At 38.3% G+C, this 17,392-nt stretch overlaps 2 protein-coding genes across 3 annotated transcripts; one reads left to right on the forward strand and one right to left on the reverse strand.

Annotated features, from left to right (window-relative positions):
- The first annotated feature begins 2,737 nt into the window (after positions 1-2,737).
- Positions 2,738-5,479, forward strand: tmsb (thymosin, beta). The gene is made up of 3 exons (XM_034311048.2): positions 2,738-2,900; positions 3,375-3,485; positions 5,229-5,479. The coding sequence occupies exons 1-3, from the start codon at positions 2,753-2,755 to the stop codon at positions 5,261-5,263; spliced, it is 294 nt and encodes a 97-aa protein (XP_034166939.2). The 5' UTR covers positions 2,738-2,752; the 3' UTR covers positions 5,264-5,479.
- Positions 5,480-11,878: 6,399 nt separating this feature from the next.
- eif4ebp3 (eukaryotic translation initiation factor 4E binding protein 3) lies at positions 11,879-17,324 on the reverse strand. Of its 2 annotated transcripts, none has more exons than XM_026938480.3 (3): positions 16,994-17,324; positions 13,953-14,117; positions 11,879-12,318 (listed from the first exon to the last, which is right to left on the reverse strand). In XM_026938480.3, the coding sequence occupies exons 1-3, from the start codon at positions 17,124-17,126 to the stop codon at positions 12,287-12,289; spliced, it is 330 nt and encodes a 109-aa protein (XP_026794281.1). In that variant the 5' UTR covers positions 17,127-17,324; the 3' UTR covers positions 11,879-12,286. The 2 variants fall into 2 exon arrangements, with proteins under 2 accessions (XP_026794281.1, XP_026794282.1); XM_026938481.3 differs by having other exon boundaries at positions 11,879-12,315; positions 16,994-17,323.
- Positions 17,325-17,392: the final 68 nt, after the last annotated feature.

Consider the following 17,392-nt stretch of genomic DNA (forward strand, 5'->3'; position numbering starts at 1 on the left):
GTGGAAAATACTCTTGTTACAATACTTGAGTATAATGTTCATTGTAACAATACTTTTTTGAGTGTAATTAAATCATAGACCTTTTACTTGAGTGTTTTTTTTTTTATTTATTTACTTTGCTATGTTTTTTAATACCATTAAAGATTAAAAAAATGTCTTTAACCCCAGAAGACTGTAATCCATTTAAAAGACAATATGTAAAAAAAAATTAAAGAATTCAGTTTTGAGGCCCAATAAAGAAAAACAAAGGAGTTTCCTGCTAAAAGTCTACACTTTAGGTGCCAAAAGTTTAATCAGCAGTAGCAATGTCTGAGACAGTGGAGACAGATGAGCATCCCTGGTCCAAATGATCAGCTATCAGTTTTAAATGCTTCAGAGAAAACAGCATGATAATCATCTGCAAATTTTGCGAGCCAAAACCTGTGCAGATATCTGCATTTCACAACTCAAATCCAACTGAGGAAACATGTACAGGGACGCCGTTAGCTAGCTGAGTGAGCTAGACTAGCTAGCAAGATCTTTTCATGTTTTACAGCATGAAAGCTCTGTAATAAACTTAAGATGTCACTTCAATGTTCAGTAGCAGTTTCCTGTTATGTTAAATATATTTAACTGCTGCTATAGCCTGTTGGTAATACTTAGGATAATGCGTAAGGGGCATCTTTGCTAGATGGTTAATTAAGTAGGTAGAAACATGTATGAATTAACATGTGCTAGTTAGCTAGCTAATGAGCCTAGCAAGTTAATAAAACCCCAAAAGCATTTGGCAAAGCTAGCTAGCAGCTGATGTTTCCTTTCTATATATACTGTTGATGATGGAAATGGTGTTCACGTCAGCGTTCCTCAGATTAGCTGTGTCAATCATAGGCATGTAAATTTAAAAAAAGATGATAATAATTTGTAATTATGCATGTAGACTTTTTCCACCAGATGACCTTTTTATTCTTATTTAAGTAATTTCTTTGATAACTAATACTACTTTTACTCAAATGAATTATTACTACAGTAGCAGTACTTGTACCTAAGTCACTGTGTTTTGTACTTGTTCCACCACTGCTTAACACTACATGTGGTTAAAATGTTTTTAAAAGACTAGTGACAGAAAACCTAACAAGACAAAAGAACCTAACTGAAAAGCTACAATAAAAAACAGCTTGAAATCAAACAGGGAACAAAAATGAACATATAAACTTCAGCATATGTAATATAATATTGCCAATAGCAATCATCCTTAATGTATTTTTTTTTTTCAGCTGTGCACTTGACAATAATATAGAAAATGAAAGAAAAGCCTGTTGTGAAATGAAAATGAAGGCTAATATCAAATTGCTAAATTTGAAACACAGACATGTTTGTAGCAGTGTGGGGGAAAAAATCCATGTCATGGCCCTATGCAGGGGCAGCTGGGTGATATTGATAGGCTTGCAGTCACCTCCTCCCCATATGGAAGAGCCTCAGACATTGTGCCATGTGTTCAGTGATCAACTGCTTTTCTCAGGCCCTAGAGATCAGCTGACACACGCCACACCCTTCTCCTCTATTGTCTCAGACACATGACCAGAACCTAGAATTGCAACAATTTATTGGATAACACATTGAATTTCTCAGCTGTTAACATATTCAGACTTCTTCGGGATGTATAGTATGTGGAGAGAGGCTAAATAATAGGAGTTAATATTCTGATACTAGACATTAAAATATCATCCTTAAGACCTTAATTTTTTGTTCCTCTATGTCAGAGTTATGTACAATGTTCTACATTTTAAGGAATAATTTAGCCCCAAAATGAAATGTACCCAATTTTCCCAAATGAAAACGTAATCATTGAGCCAAGACAGATTTAGTACTTAAAGTTAAAGTTCTTTAGTTTTGGCACTGGAGCTAAAAAGCTAATGTTGCTAACTGGTAAGGTAAGCTTATAGCCATCACTTTAACATTTTTCAGATAGCTATATTATCAAACGAATCACTTAAAAATAACATAAAGGTCTATATTGAAGCTTTGGATCACACCTCATGTCTGAGTCATTGCTGAGGCAGTGATTCTAACTTTAGGATGGCTGCTACTACTGTTTTTAACTTTATTTTTTTAGCTAGGGAGTGTCAATGTTGTCCATATTTACAGATAACAGTGTGTCAGATAACAGTGTCAGAAACCAGATTAGCACGTCTGTTTGACATCCTGAACATTCTGACAAAGTGTGTGTGAAGAGTCTGCCATGCACTTAGCATATCTTGGCAGATTGAACAATTTTGGGATTAAGGGAATACCGTGTATTTTTATTTATTTTATTTTTTTGTGTCAAAATGTTGTTTTGCCATTATAATTTTACTTTACTGTTTACTTGTCTCCATTTTGTGCTCTTTGCAAAAGGCAGCCATGTTATAATACTTTGGATTGTATTTGTTGAGTGTCTGAATAATATGACTTTACTAAATCCTTCTAAAATACATCACAGTTTCTAATGACAAATGTACAGTACCATTCAGTCCCATATAAGAGGACGAAATCATTAACAGTATGTAAAGATACCTTGACAGCAAATATGGCAGATTTATGAAGATAAAGATAAGAATATAAAAGCAGTCGACATGAGGCCTACTGTTTTTGTTTCCCATGGTTTGATTTGAACACTGTCTAAAATTTGTTTGCCACAATGTCATTTGCAATATTGCAGGATAAAATATAATACCATTCTGTGCTGCATCAGCAAATCATTCTCAGCTTTCTTTTTCTGGGTCATGAATATTTGATGGCATCAGTATGGGATGGAGACATAGATAGGGCCAGGGCTAATGGGAAACCCCCTCCCAATCCCAACCACACACACAAAAGCAGCCTCGTCTCACCAGCCGTCACAGACAGACTGCAGCCCTCACATCAGACACACCCTCATCCTGGTAAGACATAATCTATTATGCTCTGTGTGAGAGTGTGCGAGTGTGTGATTTTATATCATACTGCTTTTAGTACAGTTGTAATGGTTAAGAATAAGAAGTGAGGAGAAGGAATGAAGTGGAAGGTCGAGATGTTGCTGGTTAAAGGACATGCGGAAGAACAAAGGGGAATCAGTGAAGGAGTGAAGGGACGTAAGCTGAACAATACACTTGGGTGACCTGAACACGTGCTTAGTATATCCGCCTATCTCACATTTAGATCCACTCACTGCTTTATAAAAGCATTTATTCATTCATTCCTTTATTCTATCTATACATAATTAGAAACATGCATCTCTGACAAATCATAACCACACCATCTCTAATTAATGTGTTGTCTGTGTGTGTTTTCTTCGATTAGACAGATTAATCAGATGAAATTAAGTGAGTGCATGTAAAGGATATTATATAAGTTAAAGATGCATCAATTCTGTTTAGTCATCACAGTCATGGCCGACAAACCCAACATGATGGAAATCACAAGCTTCGATAAAACAAAACTGAAGAAGACGCAAACCCAAGAGAAGAATCCTTTACCGACCAAGGAAGGTTAGTGTGATTTTTCTTTACTGTTTCTTTGTCTCCATTTATGCACTAACATATTGTCTCACACTTTCAAATGACATTCAGATCCTATGAATGTACAATTTTGCCGCATATAAACAAGGACAAAGTGACAGGGTGTAGCAATACCTTGACAGACAAGATGGCCGACTCATTGTGATAAAATAGAAATGCAAAATCAGTGGAGATGAGGACTGTTGTTACTTTTACCCATGGGTCATTTCTAATCTAATCAGCTGTGTGCTATCAGTACGGAGTGAAAATACGCAGCTGCTGCCCAAGTCACATGCGTGAAATGAGCTCATTCAGCCAGCTGCTGCTTCCTCACATTAATGCAACTCACATTTCTACAAGTTCCACACATGTTCACCTCCGTGTAGACATATGCTAGTTTATATTAAGTTAAGTTAGAAATTAAAGAAATGGTGCTAATTTACACAATTTTCCATGTACCCCAAACACACATCGGTCAAATAGATCAGCTAAGACGTGGGGCTATGAGGCTATTATAGATAGCATCTCACCCAAGAATATTTTCCTAGTGCCTCCAGTGCAAAATAAAAGAGAAAACATCATACACTGAATATATGATGTCATGTCATATCATGGGATAAGGGGAAAATTGAGTAGATTTCATTTTTGCTGAATCATTCCATTCAATACATTTCTGGATGGTCTCTTTAAGTTTTCTGCTCACTGATCTCAACTAAAGACATTGTAATAACATTCATACATAGAGTTTCATAAAATATAACAACAATATGAAAATCAAATACAAGGTTATATAAGGGTGGGGTCCACACGTGCCCAGCGTGTCACGCAGATATCGGGGCCCATGCCCGCAGTGGCCCCACATGGGCCCCAAAGGGGCATGTTTGCTGGGTAACTATACTGTCATTCAAATCACTTCCATCGTCAGTTCAATCCTCTAACTCAAATGAGTCTTACTTTTAATTCCTGCTCTTCAGGATGTCATATTTTTTTTGACTCAGCTCACCACTAAGAGTCGACTCTTTCGGATCAATGAATGGCTCATCTTATTATAATCCGGAAGTTTGCGATATTTTGAACAGTGAGAAGGGTTTTTTCCGAATAAATTATAACATTGAGGAAGTAAGATAACATTAATTTACACTGCAGGTAGCGGCATTGCCTACATCTATGAAAAAAGAAGAAGAAGAAGAAATGACTCACATATGCAAATCGACTCTCAACGTTCACCTAAAAGAGCCTACTCAAAGAGTCGATTCTTTCGGATCAATAAATGGCTCGTCTTGTTATAATCCGGAAAACGTTTACGATATTTTGAGCTGTTGAAAAGTTGTTTTTTTTTTTCGAATAAATTATGATATAGAGGAAGTGAAATAAGATTAAATTACACTGCAGGTAGCGGCATTGCCTACATCTATGGAAAAAAAAGAAGAAGAAATGACTCACATATGTAAATAGACTCTCAACGTTTACCTAAAAGAGCCGACTCAAAGAGTCGACTCTTTTGCAAACGACACATCACTGAATGATACCAAAAATATGCAGGGGTCAAGAATGAGCCATGCAGTTAGCATGATGCTAAAGCGTTGGCTGTCTCTTATGTGAGCTACATTAGCATTTGGCTAAGGTTTTCAGTGCTTTGAGACACTTGCGAATGTGAGTTTGCACTTCCGGTGCAAAAAAGTCCTCTCTGTTCTCTTCTAAACAAAGATTTTTGTTTTGTTTTGTTTTTTGCAGCTATCGAGCAGGAGAGGAGAGAATCATCATCCTGAGAGCAGACATTAATGAGTTCAAGACGGAAGAAATAAGGACGAGAGAACTGGAGCGATCAACACACACCTGCCTCAGTGTGAAACTGGCATTTCCATCATGGATGACTTTACTAAGCCACATTTCTTTTTCAGAACATAATGATTTCTTTTTTTATGTCTTTTTTTGGTGAATGTATGAGTTGTCAATGAAAAATAAAAACTTGAAGAGTTTTAAAATTGTTTTGTTATAACCTGTAAACCTAGGAAATGTTTTAATGCTGATTATCCAAGTTATTTAAAATCCCATTGCTTATAAAATGCTGCAGTATTCCTTATGACCACTTGATGGCAGTATAAACACTTGGTCTAAATGTGAATACTGGGCGAAGATACATGGAGGTGGAAGTTACATCTAGAAATGCCTGTAGAGATATTTAGAGGTTACTTTAAAGTAAACTGTAACTATATTTTAAAAGAAGTCATTAAAAGTTATTTTAAAAAAATCTGTTGTGAGTTTAAACCCCAGGACTGACTGAGAGCCGCTGCCTGAGAGCTGCTGCCTGGGCCCTTAAACCTCAACTTAATGCTAGGATTGGATTCTTCCTCACTTGTAAATCACTATAAATAAAATGAGTAAATAGGACAGCATGGTGGGACAGCAGGTTGTGTTGCAATCTCACAACTCCAGGATCCGATTCTTACAGTCTGTGTGGAGTTTCTCATGTTCTCTGCATGTCCACGTGGGTTTCTTCTAGGTTCTAGGTTTCCTCCCACCTCTCAAAAAAACATGACAGTAAATAGATTGCCCCTAAGTGTGAATGAATGTGTGTGTTTCTGTGTGTGTGTGTGTGTGTGTGTTTAGTGCCCTGTGATGGACCGGCATCCCATCCAGGGTTTTTTCCCATCTTGCATACAGTGTCCAAGGGATAGGCTCCAGATCCAGCGTGACTCTGACCAGGATAAAGTGCTCACCAAAAAAGATGCATGATAGATGTATACGAAATGATGAAGACAAAGTAAAGTCATTTATAGCAACATAACATTCAGTGGTTACTTTATTATGACAAATATGATCAGATAGTGTGTGGTAAGAGAGGAATATGATACTGCTCTAAATGTGATATAAATGTTGTCTAATAACTTGTCTGTCCACACTTTGCCTTTAGAATGGCCTCCAACCTATTTCTTATCGTTTGAACAGCTGTAGATTTTGCCTATTGTTGTGAAATGTTGTCACTGTATATGGTATTTTTTTCCACCCAGAAACCACAGGGGATGCAACTTTTTTTGCTTTAAACTGTACACGAATAAATAGCCAGAGAGATTTATTGGTGCCCAAGGAGAAATGTAGGTGCAGTGCTTATACAACCAAACATAAATAAATAAATAAATAAATAAAACAGCAAATGCCAGGGTGAATATATCCAGTAGGTCTCACTGCTTGTGGTAGTGAGGGTTATAGTTTGCGCACTTGAGGTTCATGTGTGTTTCACCCTGTGTCTCAGGGTGAAACGTGATGCTGGCGTTGGTATGTGGGGCTGTCACATTCCTGCATCAGACTGAACTTGTATGCTGCTTGAGGTAAACAGAAAAAAATTTACACCTGATGGTATGTACGTTCACAAACACGTAGTGTTGAAACCAGATTCGGGGAACTGCATTTCAACAAATGCACTGCTTATAGTATGAACTGAATTCATTTCCTGACCAGTGGACTTGTATATTTCTACCAGTAGTTATAAACCAGGGAATGTACTCAAATTGTTGTATCTTTCTTGAAGTTACAACTGTCAAAGCAATGAAGCTGGGGTCACTTGATCTAAGAACAGTACGTGACAAACTTGAGTCAATGCACCGGGGCCTGCTGGGTCACGTAAGCCTGAGAGCCAAGTGTGTGATGAAATGAAACAAAAGCCAACAGGTGATATTGAACCAAGACTTATCAGTAGGGCACGGAACAAACTGTGCAGCTGCGTGTGTGCAAGTTTACACCACCCTGCACCTAAAACACACTTTCAAATCAGAATTGTGCTTTATTGGTCAGGTATAGTGTACATGCATATACAAAGGAATCGATTATGGAACTCTCAGTGTACATCACCTGTATCAACAAAATAACATGATAAAGACACTCACACAAAAACAACAATTGTAGCATATAAACATTTGCTATAACACCCTGGAGTTCTGAATATACTAATACACCTAGGGGCGGCATGGTGGCACAGTCGGTAGTGTTGCCATCTCACACCTCCAGGGTCTCCAGTTCAGTCCTGCACTCTGTCTGTGTGGAGTTTCACATGTTCTCCCTGTGTCTGTATATGTTTCCTCCAGGATTCCACCTCCCATAAATGCTACACGGGCCATAGGGGTGTGTGTGTGTGTGTGTTTGTGCCACCCAGGGGGTATTCTTACCTTCAACCCACTGTTCCCGGGACAGACTCTGGATCTCAAGGAATGCAATGCAAAGCATAGATGAAATGCAAAAAAATAGACTGGATAAAGTCAGTTTTTATTTAAAAAGTTCAGTTGGAAGCCTGCATTAAACACGCACACACACACACACACACACACACACACTGCCCTTGTAGTGTTCCAGACTTTCTGAGTAGCAGGTGGTCTGTTCCCAGAAAAGGACAGAATGTTTGTAATAGTGAATGCAGTGCCCTTCCTACTTTTTTCACTTGTTATTCTGTAGTCAGGGAGACAAAAATGAAATTATAGCTAATCTTGGGTGAGAGACACACTGCAGACTTTGCTACTGCATTGCAGACTTGTTCAGAATTTGCACAGAATTTGTTCTCTTGTTGACCTGTGTTATTTGCTTTAACAACAGTGTGATTTGTAATATTCATGCCATTAAAGTACAGCTAAACTGAACTAAATGATCAGCGCTGAAGAACACTAGGAAGCAGGGTCCTGTAATTCTCCCAACAATGTGTCTCTAAATAATGTTTATGATATAAAGCGGTTAAGCAGCATGGTCGCTGATTTCAAGGTCAGGGCTGGTAGAAAAGTGCTAACCATTTTAGTGTGTTGGTAAAGTTTGTCTATCACAGTCCTGTTACAGCTAATACAATTAATGGCTAAATATATTACATGTTTACTTGGGGAAACATCCAAAACTGGACAGTTGAAGATTGGAAAAACACTGCCTGGTCTTTTTCCAATCTTCATCTGTCCAGTTTATGCCCACTGTGTCCTCACATTCTTGTTCTTGGCTGAAAGAAGTGGAACCCTTCTGCTGTTGTAGCCCATCTGCCACAAGGTTCGATGTGTTGTGCTTTTGGAGATGCTTTTCTGCTCACCACGGTTGTAAAGAGTGGTTATTTGAGTTACTGTAGCCTTCCTTTGAGTTATTGTAGCCTTCGAACCAGTCTGGCCATTCTCCTCTGACCCCTCTCATACCATACTCAAACCAGCTCATAGTATTTTTATGTTTTGACTGAATGTATGTTGTAAAACAAATTAAAGGTGCAGTGTTTCGTTTTAGAAGTATTTCTAGATACATAGTAATAGTAATGTAATTTTATATATACCTTAGAAAAACTAAGTTGTGAATGCTGTGAATCTTTTTAGTTTATTGGTTTTAGGCTTCTGGTTATGTTTTACTGGGCTGGAAAGTCCTTCTACTTCTAATTAGAAGCTTCTGATCTCAACCACTTTTCTCAAAAATGTAACCAACAAGGGTTATATAATTTCAAACAGTGTGGAGTTGACTGTTCAAAGAGGAAGGCTTGTCAGTTTCTTCTTTGTGTTTGCATATTGCATTTGCTAGCAGGAAATGGTTTTAAAATTTACAAATTGCTTCTTTAAGACCTGATATGACTTGCAGCAAATGAAAGAAATGACATAAAAAGTGACAGCAACTGACCTGTTCTAAGAATGAGGGCTGGATTTCATAGTGGGGTCCGGAGAGGTGCATGCTCTAAACTTAATGCATGTGTGTGTGTGTGTGTTTGTGCATTACAACTTTGATGACTGACTGCATTTTTAATGTGAAGCTAAGGGAAGTTCTGTGATCCCTCTGGTAAGAGCACAAACAGCCGCCCACAAAGCAAGCAGTTCACAAGAAATACAAGGTGTCATATATTGTATAATTAATTATCCAATTATGGTGAGAAAGTTGTATAAGTAAATGTATCCTTTTGTGTTTGTCCAAGCAGAACAGACTATGAGCTCTTTCCAAGAGGAAGTTATTATTTCCTTTACTGGTATTCTAGGAGGAATCAATGCCTCTATGCCCCTGAACCTGTGTGCTCTACCTTCAGTACAAATAAAAACATTACAAGTAAAACATCAACCTCTATACAGGGTAAAAGAGACACTTTCACATGTCTATTTATCTGAGTTGCTTTTGATGATAAAGTGTCCAAACTCTGGATTTACCCTGAGGGTCAAAAAGAGAAAAAAAAACTAAAAAGGAAATAGTCTGACCAAAAAAAATAAACTGTTATAATTTCTCCCTTATCAGAAACGTGAATCAGCCAAGACATGTTCGGTCCTCAAGTTTTCTTTATTAGTTGTCCACTAGAGATACCAGTAAAGGAAGATGAGTAACACGTTTTCCAAAACGCATTCCAAAAAGTCATTACACTCTAGCCTCAAAAAAATAAACATAACATGCAGATAACATACTAACATGCAGATGGGAGACATATTAAAGGCTGCAGAGGCATTTTGCTAGCATGGTTTTGAGTCCACTGCAAATCAATACCAAGTTCTTCTTCTGATTAACTTTATCCTATGTTGATAAACATTTCTATCCTGATGGGAGTGGTCTCTTCCAGGATGACAATGCCCCGATCCAGGATACGAGGGCGTCATCATAATGATGTAAATTGTATGCACAGAGATTTTCAGATCTTAACCCAGTTGGACACCTGGGAGATTTTGGAGTGACATGTTAGACATCGCACTCTGTCACCATCATCTCAACCCCGACTGAGGGAATATCTTTAGAAGAACCGTATTTGTTCCTCCAGTACAGTTCCTGAGACTTGTAGAATCTGTGGTAAGGTGCTTTGACACTTTTGACAGTTTGGAGAACAATGAATTACAGGTGTCATTTGCAAGATAAAACATTTCCTCTGCAGAAATTTTACACCTCTGACATACAAAAGCAGGGGACCTCGAAATACTGGTGGATAGAGATTTGACACTCTCACAGTTTCTGCTCCTACTTCATAAGATTATATTAGAACACCATTTCTATTTGTATTTTATGAAGGCTGGAATTTGTACATCAGCAAATTCTTGACCGACATCTGGAACAAGTGCAATTTATAATCTGTGAATCTCGAATGTTGAGATGTGCAGTGTAAAAAGTGATCCAGGGTTGGATCAAATTAAATTCAAAGTTACCTACCTAACCAATTTATCCTGTGTTGTATGAAAGGCTCCAGGCAGAATATCAGTATTGCTCAAAATGTCTAAATCTGTTGGCATAAAACATGCTTTTGTGTATGGTATGTGACTATCATTTTCATTTCATGCCATAATTTTTCAGTAGTAGCCCCGTAAAACTCGGTGAAAGGGCCTTAAAAGGGAGTGTGTGGATGACTCTGTCAGCGTGCCAGGAATGAGTACTGTAGAGGCACAGTAAATACAGCAGATGTAAGGTATAACATTGGTCTTTATGGCCCAATAATGTGTCTAAAATTAATTTTACAAGGTACACTCCAAAAAAAAAAGAAAGAAAAAAAAGACATTTTGACAGCAGATCACAAAAGAATAGATGGGAAGGAAAAATTAAAAAGAATTTAAAAAATAATTTATTTTCTTATATACATATACATTCTATATATATATATATATATATATATATATATATATATATATATATATATATATATATATATATATATATATATAGAGAGAGAGAGAGAGAGAGAGAGAGAGAGATGTGCAAATTGAACAGCAGTAAATATTGAGGTATGGTTGATTGAGGTGATTGGTGTTGATTCATCCATCCATCCATCCATCCATCAAGTAGTTTTAACAGTCCATAAAAGTTGAATGTTATACACTGCTAATAAAGTACTTATAGAGGAGAGGGGTTAAAAAAGGTTTAAAGATACCCTACATTAACATTCCCTGGAAAATAAAGGTACCACCCCAGTAAAGTGTTTGTACCCCAAAATGTACTCAACTCCATTAAGTCAAAAAAGCCCCAGCAAAACACTATAACATGCAGAGGCCATTAATAGAGCAGCTATCATACATACAGGCCATTAGACGAGCGAGTCTACTCCATAAAATTAGCTCTACCTGCATCTGACTCATCAAGTTGCATAGTCTTCCTGAGGTCATGACCATGTAATGCTGTTATGAGTCAGTGTGATGCTGCTGCTGTTTTGCACATTTCCTTCAGCCTTCTTTAGACAGAACAGCCTTGTCCTGTTAGTGCAATACAGAGTTCTGTTAATACACATTGCAAATCATGGGGAAGGCAGTGTAGCTATTAAAAGCTTTAGAAAAAAACAATCAAGTAGTGTCCCAGTCACGCAATAGCACATCTTGAGGGGATCACATGAGAAACACGCAAACCACCTTATCCAAGTCAGGCTACACACACAAGGGTTTATCAATAACTGCAATATAAAAGCTGAGGCAAAAAAAAAATCACAAGTGCTGTGGATTTTCCCAGGTTTTATTTAAAATACAGCAGAACAGTAGTCAATACAAAAAGTTTCAACAACATGAGGTACTGACTAATCACCCTAACAGGGTTTTAGCTCTCCACTTCAACTCATTGGAGAAACAGTATAAAAATCTTTATTGGAAAAAACCCAACTCACTGTAAAACATCATTACGTACTTCTGTCTATCTTTCAGATGAGTGTAAAGTTGTAATTAAATAAAGCAGAAATTTGTCTCATGATAACTTGATCAAATTCCCACCCACAATCTTCCACAACTTCATTTCTGTGTGTTTCGTTTTTCAATACAATACAACATGGGTGTTTAACAAAAGAAGAACCCCATGGTTTCTCAGCTCAGGAGTGCAACAGACAACTTCTCCACAGGAGCTGTATCGCACTCTCAGATGTCCAGGACAAACTGACTGTCATCTGCTGTGGAGAGAGAAAGTAGAGTGACTGAGTTCAGAGTCAGGATACAGTGACCTCTCCCTGTGAGTCATGCTCTGCACGTGGTGTACAGTACACAGTAAAGTTATAGGAACCAACTTGCCAAGAGACGTATTTTTGTTTGCTTTCCCATGAAACAGTTACCTAGTCTCCACAAAAGGTGACCTTAAGATTAAGAGAAATGAGCAATACGTAGTAGAAGTTAACTTTGGTAAATGCTGCCCTCTACCAGAAATCAGGATGTTCTAAGGGCAATTTAAGAGGCACAAAACTGTCTATTCACTGCTAGAGTATGTTAGCAATTAACCAGTTTCCCTTTGCTGAGGGGAAAGAAGGAGAAAATGCATTTACTCCAAACTCACTTATGCTGGAGGTCTAAGTTAGGAAAATATTTGAGTAATTGTACTTTGTTACTATACGTACGTATTATTTTGGAGGTATTTTTACTTTACTTCAAGTACATTTACTTTTGAATCCCAACAGAAAAGCATTGGCCCTATCATCAGGAGAGCATGAGTTCAAATCCTGGTGATGCCACAGCCATCTATGGCCAGGAGACAAGGGAGCAAAATTTGCCATGCTCTATGAGTGGGAGGAGCATACTCTCTCTCCCATGTCAATCACAGTGAGACTAGCCAGTCGCGGGCATCTGTATGCAGAAGAGGGTAGATATCGCTTTCCTACGACTGTGTTACGCTGCCTTGTGGCGCATCATGAGCAGAGTTTGGAAAGATGCAGTTGGCTGGCTGCACGTGTCTCAGAAGAAGCAAGTGTTAGTCTTAACCCTCCCCAATTGGTAGCTGGTGGTTGGGAATTTGCAGTTGACCATATTGGAGAGGAAATGGTGGGGAAAATTACTTTTTAATACTTGAGTACATTTAATTTTTGAGCAGTAATTTTTGGACTTTCACTTGAGTAGCTTTTTGGCTGGATACCTCCACATTTAACTGAGTAAGATTTTGACACATTAATTATCCTTTTACTTAAGTATAATTGTTCAGTACTTTATTCACCCAGTTGCTACGCTGTCAATAAACTTTTATGCAAAACATTTTTGTAGGAAGCTTTTTAAGGTATTCCAAGTTATTTTAGATCCAAATCTGTATAATTTGTTCAGAAATGGGACAGCTTTTTCAGAAGGAAGAATTTGAGGTTGGGTGTTGGCAATGTAGACACATAAGATCAGAAGTTTCTGTCTAATGGCGCATGAACACCACAAAAGTTTTAAAAGTGTTTCAAATCGGATAAAACAGCAACTCTTTTTCCTCGTGTCTGTCTTATCCTAAGACCTTTACTGTTGAAGTTTTGTATTTGGGTTTCATACTATTTTTTTTTAATGATTTATTAATTGAGTTCACCAACTTCCCTTAGACATCCATTATAATCAGAGTAAATAAATATTCACAAAAAAGTTCCACAGTAATCACAGCTATACAACAGATGCAGCAGATAGAAATTAGGTTAAATACACACTGGAGTGTTCCATTAAAAGTGACTAAAATGTACGTGAAGTTTAACAATAGGATACGCATGCTGAGAAATCCAAAAACCTTTTCTGAATGAGGTTAGGTTTATAAAGAGAATTTGGCAGTGAGAAAGCAAGAGGATAAGAGTCTCACCGTGGAGGTCTTTACGGTCCTCATCCTGCTCTGACAGCTTGTCCAATGGGTGTGCGGACGGCATGGTGACGCCCGGAATGTGAGGCAGACAGCACGGCGGAGTCCGTGCGATTGGCGAGTTGCGGCATTCCAGGAGAAACTTTCTATCGTAGATGATTCTGGTCCCTGCAAAGAAGGGTGTTTAAATAATCAAAAGACGGCTGAATTGCTTCTAATGTGTATAAGATTGAGCCAAATACAATTATGGTGTGTTAAGCTAGGGCCTTGATTTGCATTTCACTATGCCTTCCAAAGTCTGTACAGTTTTTGGGTTGAAGGATATAGAAAAACATGTTGCGTAACACAAGTAGCAAGGCTGGTGTGGTAAGCAGAGACGGAAGGGCTCAATGGGGTGCTGTGCAGTAGAGATTTGAAGACACAGTGGTTATGTTTATCTAATCTGTGCTGCCCTAAGAACACTAAGTACTGCAGAAAGAAAGGAAACATGATTATAGAGCATTGCAGTGGCAGTAAGGACACATTTATGCAGAGTACTGGATTAGCTTTAGGTATATTTAGATATGCACAATTAATCATAATATAATTGTGAGTATTACGAGGATTTAAAACTTCTCTACTCAACTATGATAGTGGTGAGCTCAGTAAAACCTAGCTAATTTGGCTAAATGTGGTTGAGATGCAATAATAATTGATTAACATGACTAACATGTCTTATTATAGTTCATACTTACAAATGTGAAATAATGGGGGTTTTCTTGGATGGCTAATGGTTCTAGCTTTCTACAGAAGTTCTACTTGAAAAGAAATGAAACAACCCTGTTCTGGGGTTTTATATCAAACATTTAAGAGTTTCAAACCAAAGAACTCTTTAAGGTGCTAGATCAGTCCTTTCTTTCTAAGAGCATACAGTACAATGTGAAAGAAAGGTATGCAAAATTCTAAAGTAAATTATTTTGCTTGTAAATCTGCTAACAAGCAATTTCCACACTGCACACAGAGACCCCATTTGTTACATTTGAAGTTCTTAATCTTAGGATTAAGGTTATTTCCTGAGCCATGCATGCGTCAAAACCTTTGCAACAAGACTCCTGGAGATATTTTAAGGGTTCAGAGATGACCCGAAGGACCCTCTAGGAGATTTTCCTCTAACGTGTTGTTTATAGTGTGCAGCTCTCTGAATGTTATTATTGAGGTTGAGGATTCATCACTATCTTTACAAACCATATTAGGCCAGATGTCATTATGCAACAGTGCCAAGAGTTAGGTCTAATATTGCTGAATTCTGAGACATTCAGAGATACTCATCAGGATATTCTGGATGTTTCAAATTCTGAGACTCAACAACATCACACCAAATCTTTAGATTTATATATAGTTTATAGGGCCACTCTGTTTATATTAGACAGTAGTTATAATCAACAAAGTGTAGGAGACTTTTCTTGTTTCTAGGTCATCGTTTTCGAACATTAAATGTGCATTAAAAAATAAGATTAGTAATTTTTTCAAGATCAGGTTTCTATAGGTTAAGTAAAGCAGGCATTACACTGTACAATATCCGTCCCAATTTTGCTGTTGGTGGCACAACCACACATCATAAAAAGATCATCTCTGGTCGTGAGTTGAGCTCGGTGGTCTTTGACTGTATGATGTGACATGTTCACCAGTGAGTGATTTAGTGCAAGACAGCCAACGACAAGGTTCTGGCAGTGTCCGAAAATTTTTGCTTAAAATCTCAGAGTGTGAGTGCAACGACGCTCGCCTAAAATCTACCAATAGGAGGACGGCATAAAATTACACAAAACACACAGGACAGGTACAAACACAGTAAAGGTGAAGGGGAAATGTAAACAAATCATATGCGATTTAAAAGACGACCAGTTTGGTGAATTGTGGCAGCAGACAGAACGTCTCTATAATGTCTCACCACTGTTACGACAGCACAAAAAGGGATGTGACATGGAAAGGAAAAGAGGATAAATTCCAGCTTCCAGGTGTGTAGCTAGCTACTTAGCACACAACTGCTCTGTTCACGGAGTTTATTTAATATTATGACAACATGAAACCTTTTTTAATGCTTTCCAGCTGAAGAGCTGCAAACTTGTGCTGAGTTGCTGTGCACCCAGTATGGCAGAACGTAGTAGCAATCTCCTCGGGATCATCTCGTACAGTGTGACAATTAATACTCGTAAAAGACTGCTGGAATCACTCAGTGTAAAACCAGCTTAAGTGGGTTGGACATTTGAATTTTTTTTTTTTTACTCCCATACTCACTCATGTTCACGAAGCTCCGCCCCAAGACCTATGGAGTCTGATTGGCAGGAGGCTCATCCAAACACAAACAAGCATTCAGGACCCAAAGTAGGTTTTCCAAACTGGATTTCTCAGCCACTTAATATGCTTCTCCCAACTCCAGGGCCTAAACTATCATCATTTTTTAATTATGTTCTACATATTGTTCAGGTTATTGGCACAAGTATGAAATCTTAAAAAAAAAGAAAAAGAAAAAATGGACTATTGCCCTTTAAGTTATGTGAAATTATTTCTTATACTAAGTTTATAATGAGATAAAGCTCAACAGGAAACTGCTCTTTAGTTTGGATTATGAGATCATTCTTTTGATAGTAGACAGTTGTTATGAAAAGTATGTGAGAAATGTAACACATTAAGCTGTTTCCTTATAAGGCGTTTCTATAGAACATAAAAATTACTGGTTTTTTTGGATTACTGGCTTATCCTTTGGGCAGTGTTGAAGAGAAGTGTGGAAGAGATCTGGTGGTGTTTGGTCGTTGTTTTGTGACATGAAGCATTTTAATATGTCCCACGTGAACTTCTTCCTCGTGAGCGCGCACTCCCTTGTCGGTGTCGCGCAAAACAAAAAAGTATTTAACTGGCTACGTCCTAATCCGCAGAATCCGCAAAGCACAAAGCAGTTCAGTACTTAGCAGTATTTACTTTTTTTGTAGAACTAGATGAAAAATAGACCTCAGATACACTTGTGGTTGTGAAGAAATACAGACATCAGCTCAGACTTGGATACTTGCCTCCAGGGGTGGTGGAGAAGACGGTGCCGCCGGGGGTCTGGCTGTAGGAGTCGGGCAGAGAGGACCAGCACTGCGGCTGTGAAGCTCGGCTCGGAATGGGGCAGCTCGAGGACGCGTCACAGCTCGTCGACATGGTGTTTACTCGGAGAAAGCAGACCAAATGAGGCTTAGGAGTTAACTCTGAAAAGCGACAGGTTGAACAGTTGGTTTTCGGAGCTCTAGCCCTTGTTTACGAGCTGTTCCTTGAGTTCCCTGAGTTCCCAGCAGCAGCGGCGCGACCTGTGCGCTGTGTTCAGAAACACACACAGTGCTCACTCCAGCCCGCGCGCGCGCCCTATTGGAACCCGTGTTGAGGGGCGGAGCCTAACGATGAGGCAATGTTTTGACACGTGATTTGGG

The sequence above is a fragment of the Pangasianodon hypophthalmus genome, chromosome 15 (genome assembly GCF_027358585.1).
Source record: "Pangasianodon hypophthalmus isolate fPanHyp1 chromosome 15, fPanHyp1.pri, whole genome shotgun sequence".
In the NCBI taxonomy this organism is placed as follows: domain Eukaryota; kingdom Metazoa; phylum Chordata; class Actinopteri; order Siluriformes; family Pangasiidae; genus Pangasianodon; species Pangasianodon hypophthalmus.

Bases quoted from the DNA above. Each gene is read 5' to 3' on its own strand.
- tmsb (XM_034311048.2), top strand. From the start codon at position 2,753: ATGGCATCAGTATGGGATGGAGACATAGATAGGGCCAGGGCTAATGGG. The intron at 2,901-3,374 runs GTAAGACATAAT...AATTCTGTTTAG, and splicing joins TCAGACACACCCTCATCCTG to TCATCACAGTCATGGCCGAC. The intron at 3,486-5,228 runs GTTAGTGTGATT...TGTTTTTTGCAG, and splicing joins TCCTTTACCGACCAAGGAAG to CTATCGAGCAGGAGAGGAGA.
- eif4ebp3 (XM_026938480.3), bottom strand. From the start codon at position 17,126: ATGTCGACGAGCTGTGACGCGTCCTCGAGCTGCCCCATTCCGAGCCGA. The intron at 14,118-16,993 runs GCAAGTATCCAA...CCTTCTTTGCAG, and splicing joins CTTCTCCACCACCCCTGGAG to GGACCAGAATCATCTACGAT. The intron at 12,319-13,952 runs GTGAGACTCTTA...CTCTCTCCACAG, and splicing joins GGACCGTAAAGACCTCCACG to CAGATGACAGTCAGTTTGTC.